This window comes from Chanodichthys erythropterus, chromosome 5 (assembly GCF_024489055.1).
Source record: "Chanodichthys erythropterus isolate Z2021 chromosome 5, ASM2448905v1, whole genome shotgun sequence".
Lineage (NCBI taxonomy): Eukaryota > Metazoa > Chordata > Actinopteri > Cypriniformes > Xenocyprididae > Chanodichthys > Chanodichthys erythropterus.
Genome location: NC_090225.1, coordinates 12,402,778 through 12,412,234, shown reverse-complemented (window position 1 = coordinate 12,412,234; position 9,457 = coordinate 12,402,778). Strand labels below are relative to the sequence as shown.

The 9,457-nt window shown below is 37.3% G+C and overlaps 1 protein-coding gene across 2 annotated transcripts; it reads right to left on the bottom strand.

Annotated features, from left to right (window-relative positions):
- Positions 1 to 3,506: 3,506 nt before the first annotated feature.
- Positions 3,507 to 8,547, bottom strand: emx2 (empty spiracles homeobox 2). 2 transcript variants are annotated; one of them, XM_067385201.1, is made up of 3 exons: positions 7,807 to 8,521; positions 6,249 to 6,433; positions 3,507 to 4,749 (listed from the first exon to the last, which is right to left on the bottom strand). In XM_067385201.1, exons 1-3 carry the CDS (start codon positions 8,195 to 8,197, stop codon positions 4,582 to 4,584), a joined length of 744 nt encoding a protein of 247 aa, XP_067241302.1. In that variant the 5' UTR covers positions 8,198 to 8,521; the 3' UTR covers positions 3,507 to 4,581. The 2 variants fall into 2 exon arrangements, with proteins under 2 accessions (XP_067241302.1, XP_067241303.1); XM_067385202.1 differs by lacking the exon at positions 6,249 to 6,433 and having other exon boundaries at positions 7,807 to 8,547.
- Between the last annotated feature and the right edge of the window lie 910 nt (positions 8,548 to 9,457).

Genomic DNA, 9,457 nt, shown 5'->3' with positions numbered 1-9,457 from the left:
ATAAATGCAAATTTTGCCATTGCAAAGAATGCATTAATAATAAGTCGACGCGTTAACCATAGCAATATATTTTTAATACGTTTTAGCATCTCTGTATTCTAGATCCGTCCCTTCAATGTGGATGAAAAAACCGGAAATTGTAATGCTGTTAAATTTGTCAATGAAATGACGCTTTGTGCCATCATAGTAAGGCAGGTGAAAGCCATAACAAGGCAAAGGTAAGCCCTGAATCTCACGCTGCGGGCTCGATAAAGTCTCAGCAGTGACACCGCTGTCACCCGTGTTTTACCTTTGATCCATTGATATTTGTGTGTTTAGTGGAGGGGCGGGGATGGAGCCTTCATGCAAGGGTTAGAGGATTTGACTGCTGCCAAAAGATAAGTACAATGCACTTGACCACGGATATAGAAATTAAGGCCTATACAATTAAAATTCTCACCGCACTTTCATTATCTTACCAGTATGTCTTCTAGAAGTTGTGGCTAAATTTACTAAACCTAAATAACGGCGCAATTGACCGTCTCAGACTTCCAATCTTAAATCATTTTAAGAATGGAAACTCTAATCTTCTTCGTTAATAATAAAATGAGAAACTGAATCTAAGATGATGATATTTAATTTGTAACGTAAACTATTTTGAAGGGTGATTATTTTGTAATTGCTCATTAGTCTTGTATATTTATCGCTGTACCTTATGGCAAGGCCGCGGGAATTGTGAGGGGGTTGATTCTCCCATTACAAGGATCAGTTTCAAAAGCAATTTGTGAAACTGGATAGATTGTGTTTGTCGTGACGTCACATTTCAGTCCATGCTATAAATATCACCTCAAACCAACATTAATGGCCAGTCACAACCGGAACGCGGCCCTCTGCAAATACAAAGTCCAACGAAACTATAAAGCAACATCCTGCAAATAATTTAGGACGGTGCAGGACCTTTGATCAAAAGACAGCTATTATGTTTTTTTGCCAACTGTAAATAAATTGACGTGGAACTGGAACGGAGTACAGGCTGTACTGTACATCAATCTCCATTATACATTTAAAATTTTCAAGGGTAGCTAATCTTACATCAGTATATAGTGCAATACTTTATGAGTTGCAATAACGTTTTAATCAAGACATAACTTTATTATGCACACCAGCCCAGACCGTCCACCGTACTGTAAAACTGCCTTTTAGTAGGATCAGCGGACGTAATTAAAGCTAGTAATTGCAGATTAGAGGTTTTGGGTCACTGGGGTTATTTGATAGGAGGCTGTTTTAAATGACGGGTAATTATTTAACATCACTCGTATGGCGCAGGTTTTTCACCTGTTTAAAACCCAGACCTCAATTTCAGAAACCACTGCAAGCAAGTTAGCTACACCAACATTTTTTTCCTCACTGTATGATGAATCATGGCAATGGCCCTCTGTGATTGATCGTTTTCCCTTTGCATAAGCGTGGCGTTGTTGAACATTTAAGTTAATGTTGCTTCTGAAACAAGTTATCGCAGCACGGGGTAACTTAAGCGGGTCAGGAGGTTCTCAATACAGCGAGTCCCATGGCCCGTATGCTTGTTTAGAAAAGCAAATCGATTAATAGGCATAGCCTATACAAGGTCGAAGTCATAGTCTTTTTGTGAATAATGAAATTTCTCTGGGTAGATATTATATCTCACCCAAAAGTATTTAAATAATTTAAGCTGATCAGAATGTGAATAATTAGTTCGACACATAATCAAATTAAACACGTTGCCTTTATGCTTTGAAAACTAGCTAATGTACAGAATAGAATAGGCTATAGCCTAGCCTATACTATAGCCTACTTCGGCTCTCTAATGTTAAATAAAATGAATTTAGTCTTTTCAACTCAAATAACGTTAACACATTTTTAAAAGTTTCTAAGCCTGTTCTGTTTAGTGAAATATAATTTCCCTCCTTTAAATTCAGCTAGCTAATTGTCCAGCATTAAATGCAAAACACCAGTCGCATTTAAATCGGCAATGCAAAATTAATAAAGGGGAGCAAGCGGTAACGAGGGGGTGTCCTGTCTTTTGAGGCACAACCGAGGGAGAAAGTGCGCCAAATTTGTTTGCAGCGGATCAAGGCTCACCGCCTTCACTGCACTTTCTTTATCTTAATTCCAACTTGAAAAGATATAATTATCTAGTTTGAACAGGGCTGCTATCAAATCCTTCTTTAGGCAGGGTAGGGAACAGCTCGAGTGGATTGTGGGCTCTGAGCCGCTCGGTGTTGCCCGAGATAGGAGTAATGAAGTTGTGGAGTCCGGAGATACAAAGGGCATTAACCTCATTAGCATGAAACCTTTTCTTCTAACTATTGTGGGACCCTTTCAGCCTTCTAATCCCTCTATTTCAAAGCTGGGTTTGTAATAAAGCTTTTAGGGGTTTTTCAAAGCTAATAGTATTCTCCGCAGATTTTTTTTATATTTTTTTTTATTACCGTTATAGTCCACAGACTGTTCAAAAATCCCCTTATATATAATGTGTATGTATAGCCCTCTAAAAATTTTAACCTTTATCAAACTACGATTAATAGTTTTTGGGGGGACACGAAAACGCTCAGCAATTTTTCGGAATATTTTGTCACGTAAGTAATATGTTTATGCAATTTTATTTTATAATAAAAAAGTCGATTATTTTGGGATATTGTTTTTTTTTTTTTTTTTTTAATATTCAAAATACCAGGTAATGGATGAATTGACGTGTTTTCACATACAAATATAGGCTAAAATTAATATCTGCATTCTATATTCCTATAATAAAAAACAAGAACTGAAAACGAAGGCTAGATACATTCCATCCGTTGCTGCCGACAAGATTTTAAACAAAGCTCCTATTTTGCGGCACATTGCAAACCTTCTCTTATCGCGTTGTGAGAGGTAGTCAGATTGTACTAAATTATGTCCAACCAGGCCCCCTTGGATCCACGGATTAACAGATTAAAGTGGACCACTGGGCAATGCATCCCCTTTCCCCCACATATTACTCGTATGATAATTGCCTAAACTGATTTGCACTTTCACAAAAGCTCGCAGGACTCTTTGTAGCTTGAACAGACCAGACGCTGCTCGTCTACAAATGGAAATAAAACTGGTTAATGCCAGTCTATCAGACTGAGCGGCAAATGAGGCAAGAAAAAAAAAAAAAAAAAAAAAAAAAAACAAGCACTTCGCTCTGGAAAAATTTAGCTCAATACCGTTGTATAGCATTCTAATTGTGTTACATTTTAACCAGTCCGTTTCCCCCTTACATACTTTATATGCTCGGATTAATTACACAGCTGGTGGAATATTCCATTGATAACTCCATTGAATAGTGATAACTATGATACCTTGCCTGTTTGTCCTAATGACAATGACACCAAGGAACCGAATCAAAAGAAGAGAACTGTCAGTGCAACCCATTCAATGTTGTCCTATAATGTTTTTTTTTTCTTTGTAATACAATGCATCCCAGACCATTCACTATACAGGGCAAACGTCTCATTTTGGCCTCTTTTTGTAAAACAAAAAGGCTTTAATTTTATTCTGAGCAACATATTGATAAAACTTTATTGACAAAATATTGACAATTACATACTTCTTGGAAGTATACTTTGTGTTAAAATTGTAGCAAACTTAACACAAACACAAAATTATTTACATTCTTGTAAAAGACGATTTAACATAAACATTAGCTTTTAGTATCTCTATACATGGAATACGCTCAGTGCTTGAAGTTTTGCTGCCTAGGCGACCGTCAATTCTTGCATTAATCCTTCGAGGCAACTCTTTAGAGGAGGGGCGAGTCCCGATCATATATTCGCACCAAGATTACGGAGTCATGGTAAAGCTTAAATTTTAAGGAATGTCATGGAGAATTTTCATTATAATTACTATTGTATGTGGTAAACTTGAATAAAGTTTTTTTTTTTTTATAATCTGGTTTTAAATTGGTTTTACTTCTTAAAAACACTATAACGCAGCACTGCTACTTCATATTGTTTTCACAATCACTTTAACACGAGAATCATAAATTCAAAGACTGCACACTGTTGTAAAAAAAAAAAAAAAAAGGAAGAAGCACACAACATTTCTCAGATTAAAAATCGAATCAAAACAAATTTACTTTGAAAAAGGTCAAATTAATTAACCTACCAAAAATCCATTGCTCTACCATGCAATTCAAGTTTTACAAAAACAGCTGTATATTTTGGTATCTTGATGTGGAAGGTTCACGTCTTGAAAAAATAAAACGAGAGGAAAAAACCCCTCAGAAGTGCAAATGTCCTATGCGCATTTGAGCTATGTTTTGTAATAGTGGTGATGAGGTGGTGCGGGTAGTGTGGTGATGGGGGCGGGGGGCTGCATGTAATACCTGTCAATCACCTTGCCTTGGCAACGTGAAAATTATTGACAGTTCCCTTGTAGTGACAGCAGTGCCACCAACAGGATCTCTCACCCTCAAGCTGCCGATCTCGAAGAATCAAAATGTGATATTGGCTTTACCCTCTCCCTCTGTCAGTACACAGCATCCTTATCCGTGACATCCTTCAAGCCACGCCGCTGTCCCGGGTTCGAACAGTTTAAGTCTTTTTAATCGTCTGAGGTGACGTCAATTTCCTCAGGGCTTCCTTGTTTTGTGGCCAGTCTCCATCGGTTTATGTGATGAGTTCCTTTCTTTTTCTGTTGTGAATCCGACCCTTCCTCCTCCAGTTTCTGACGCTTGAACTTCGTCCTTCGATTCTGAAACCAAACTTTTACCTGTGGCGGGAAAAAAATGAAAATAGGCCTAATCAGCTTAAAATACAACAGCTTGGTCTCTGAATAAAACAATTAAACAAAGAGAGTTTGCCTAACAGAAAGTATCACTAACAGGCCTTACGAATAACTAGGGCTAGACGGACAAAGAAGTGCCAGGTATCTCACAGTCAATCTAGTCGCGAGAGCATTGGTCGACTTTCATTTAGTGTCTTCGGTCTGAATAAATTAAAGCAACATAAAGAATTTAAATGAGGTATTAAATAGATATTACTGATATGTGAGGATGATTGGGGCATGGCTTTCCTTTTAAACTGCACCTGACCTGTTTACGAACGACAGGTTGAATCATCTGCTGCTACTTCAAACTCAAACTTAACTGAGGAGCGGAAATGGACTCGGTGCAATAGAAGCAGCATGTGATTGTACATAATAGTGTGATACCAGGGTAACTTCACCGACACTGTCGCTTATTATCACGGATCATTATGTTAGCTGGCCTATTTACAATTCACCCCCTTCATTACTACATCCCCGTAAACCTTTTCTATTAGGCTAGCATACATTGGTAAAGTTCAGTCTTTAGCTTAATTCATCACCTTTATCATTCATATCATCCGTAAAGCTCACAGCTGACAACTTGGCAAGTGAGGCACATTTAATGTGCTTTCAGAGAGCTAATTGAAGCATTGAAGTGGCTCGTAGTCCATTTCTCTCTCTTTCTCTTCAGAAAGGCGGCGTTTAGAAAAGGGCCGGTGCTGTCACTGGGACAATAGACTCCGACCGGGCCACTGAACGATACGCGCAAATACGATCTTAAATATGGTTAGGGAAATTCATAGAATCCGCCTCATTCTTTTAAGTGTCCATTTAAAACGGTTAACTGGTTAATTGCCAAACACAAGAGCCCTCTACCTAAAACGGAATCGTTCAACCTCATCAAAAACCGGGGTGAATTGGAAATGGTGGATTTAACTCACTTCAAACCATTACGCTTTTAGAACAATGCTTAGCTCTTTACGCATGTGATTGCCAACAAACCAATCTCTAAACAAAACAACATTTTCTGTTATAATAAACTAGAAATCAAAAAGTCGCAAAATCTGTAATAATAATAATAATAATAAATATAGTATGTTCCAAAACTCATCGCGACTATATGCAAATATGCTGGCAAAAAGAATGAATAAACGTTAAAAAAAAAAAAAAAAAAAAAAAAAAATATATATATATATATATATATATATATATATATATATATATATATATATATATATATATATATATATATTAAATGTAAAACTTTAATTGTTTATTAAATCATTCAGAATGGCATTTTTGTGACACATACATTGCCTATTACATTTAAGGTTTAACCAACATGTAGCCGTTTCAAGGACGAGCCTGATTTCAGTTTTTATAGGCCGTATAATATCCACAGCACCACGCGCACATCCGCGTAGGCTGTACACGCTAATGAAGACAGGTAAACATCTTCTTACCTGAGTTTCTGTGAGGCTAAGGCTGTGAGCGAGCTGTTTTCGTTCCGCACCGACGACGTAATGATTTTTTTCGAAAGCATGTTCAAGCCGTAGTAGCTGTGATGGTGAAAAAGCTGTACGAATCCTTTTGGGCTTTCTTGCCAATGCATTGTGCAATAGGAAGCTTTCCGGACTCGTTTCGTTTCCTGTAATGAAATGATAAAAATCAAAACCCATAGTCTCCCATAGTAACTTTAATTTTCGATATAATTGTTAGACTACATGCATTGTGTTCCCATGAATTAGTTGCCTACTATAAGGCCTGGAGTTTTAAAACATTACATAGAATGCAACATCTAACTAAAAAAATATAGCCTGCAATAATAATACAATTCCCGGTCTTTTCATATAGAAATAGGCCAGTGTGAAACAGTTTTTTCTGTCTTCTTTCTAATGTGCTCGGCATGCAGTGATAGTGATAATGTTTTAGTGGCTAAGTAAACTTTTGTTGCAAATGCAAATGATGGACAAAGTAATGTTAATTTACCTGTAATCATTCAAAATATGATGCTCACAATATTAGTTTCCTACACTTAAATAAAACACACGGAAATATAAGCTACGACTGTTTTTATTTCAAAACTGAAACATTCTCGAACTAATTCAATGGCCTTAAGTATCTTCAGTGGTAGGCTAAATAAAGGTTTTCATTACGAGTGTTTCGGTTATCAGCTGGGATGACAAATGTTTTCCCATATTTAGTATTACAAAAGTAAAATAAAAAAGTTAGACTTTTGCTATAACATTTGTGTAATTTAGTAGTAGGTATAGCCTATATGTATTACGATAGTATCACACTTATTAACGTTTAATAATATTACCGTTCATTTTAAGGGAAATTACATCACCATTTTACAGCATTTAAGAACCAGACAAAGGCACTTTCAGATAAAAGCGAAATTCTCATTTACGAGAAGAAGAAAAAAAAAAAGTCGAACGGAAATTAAACTTCCGTTCTTTTCATAAATTAATTCGTTGCTCTTAAGTTTTTTCCCCTAGTGATATGAATGTGTATTATATATATATATATATATATATATATATATATATATATATATATATATATAAACTATAATGCATTCAATATGTATCATATTCTTTTGAAAGGCAATGGAAAGCATTTAGGTTACGCTAAAAAATAAATAGGCGACTTAAACCTTAAAATAATTATTTTTAGTAACTAAAAAATCAAATAAGAAAGTTATAAACTTGTGAGTTTTGAACTAGCTTAGTATATATGGAATAAAGCCAGGTTTCTTTCTTGCAGAAATGTACTGAGAACCGTTGTATAATGCCATTCTTCATACTTCACAACATTAGCCTATATTTCGATACAATAAAATGGTTATAAACTTTTTTCGATAGCATTAATTTTACCATTTCTAATATATATGCACAAAAGCGACATTTAGCTAATTATCAATGAAAAACCGCCGTGTCCTTGGGCCGTGTGGCCTTTTTTTATCTCTGGACGACTGGTCAAAATAATTGGCGAATAAAATATTTTGTACGAACTTACCTTGAAATCTGTGACCCAAGTATCTATATCTATGTATCAACCACGGGTAAAAAGTTGAAGGGTCCCTTTGCTGGCTTGCGAAAAGAGGGTGCGGACTGTGCGAGGACGACAGTGGGTGAGCAGCCAAAGCATGAGGAGGAGGTACTGAATGGACTGGGACGGCGGAGTTGGGAGGATGTGAAACAGCCTCAGCGAACACCAAGTCCGGGTTTGAGTAGACGCCCCTGCCGCTGGAATGAAAGCCGTTTAAAAATGGATTCATCTGGCTTGAGTTTGCATAGCTGAGCGCCGCTGGTCGTATGGGCTCCTCGGATCTCGACGCTGGCAAAGGATTATCCTTCGCTACCAAAGACTCTATGGTAAAACACCTCTTCGGTGTGGGTTGAAACATGGTTCACCAGTCAAGATTCCCCAGTTTAAGTGAAAACGGCACACGCGTTAGCACTAAAAAATACTCCACACCCAAGACCAAAGTTTTGTCAGCAAGATACAAGTTAGTGGCAGCTAAAGAAATGGTAAAAAAAAATCTTTCAAAAGCACACAGCTCAACACATCGTGAGAGAGGTGGCCGACTTCTCCAGACAATCCATGAATGTGATCGGTTCCTCACCAGTTGTGCTAGCGATTTGTTAGTTCATGAGCCTAATTAGCTCTGGAGTCACATAAACAGTTTCCTCTGAAGCCTGTAATGGCTTGGTGATTGGTCGCTGCCGCTCGCCTTAAGGTTGAGGGAAGAGTCTTTAAGTGCGTCAATACGAACGAGCACGGAGAGGCGGATTCAAGCAAAACGGAACGGATTCGCCCAGAAACAGAGCTGTGGAGCAATTTACATACGCAGCTGATCCCATTGAGAGACGCAAGGTACTTCAGCATGTATTTGTGTTGCACACAGGGCATAACGCCGCTTTTACACACGCTGTTACTACAGCGCCTCAGTGCTTAATCAGTGCACGTTTAGATGCATAACTACACATGCTGATTTGTACTTGACTACAGCAGCATTAATGCGGAGTGTCGTTCAAACAAATGACTGGTATCAATGAAATGATGTCAGAAAACAATCAGTTCAAATGACAATCTCTGTATTTCAAACTTTTGAAGGTTCTACTTTTCTGTCAGTTCGGTGGGCCTGTCTGACGCCCACCTCTGTATTGTCTCTCCGCGTTTTCATTTTCTCCGATGGGTTTGTGATTAGTTTAGGGATGAGAGACTCTCTTTCTCTATTGGCTAGGAGACAAGGATGAGGCTTATTAGACACAGACAATATTTTCAGCCCTGTTTGTTTGTCGTATGACTACAAGAGTCTATTACCCTCTAACTACTCATTAAATTAGCTGAGTTCAATCCCATTATGGGTTACTAATGTGCATTCTGCATCTCAAAAGTTCAGGTATGCACAGTTGACAACGCGATATCTCTTGGGTTTTGCAGGCTGTGAGGTAGTTCGATGATATTTTAATAACGTTTTATTCTTTTTACTTTAGATAAATCTTATACTGCACTACAATGGCTTAACATTATGTGGTGCAACTGAGGGCAAATTTAGGCCATATTAGTAGAATAGCTTATGTATAATACCGAAACTGCAGATATTTTAGCAAAATTTCTACACTTCAATTTCCACCTTTATAGCCTATATAATATTTAAAAT

What these genes read in the sequence shown, in the direction of transcription:
- emx2 (XM_067385201.1), bottom strand. Translation starts at nt 8,197, where the DNA reads ATGTTTCAACCCACACCGAAGAGGTGTTTTACCATAGAGTCTTTGGTA. An exon ending in CTTGGGTCACAGATTTCAAG is followed by an intron (nt 6,434 to 7,806) that starts GTAAGTTCGTAC and finishes ATTTCATTACAG; the next exon opens with GAAACGAAACGAGTCCGGAA. An exon ending in TTAGCCTCACAGAAACTCAG is followed by an intron (nt 4,750 to 6,248) that starts GTAAGAAGATGT and finishes TTCCCGCCACAG; the next exon opens with GTAAAAGTTTGGTTTCAGAA.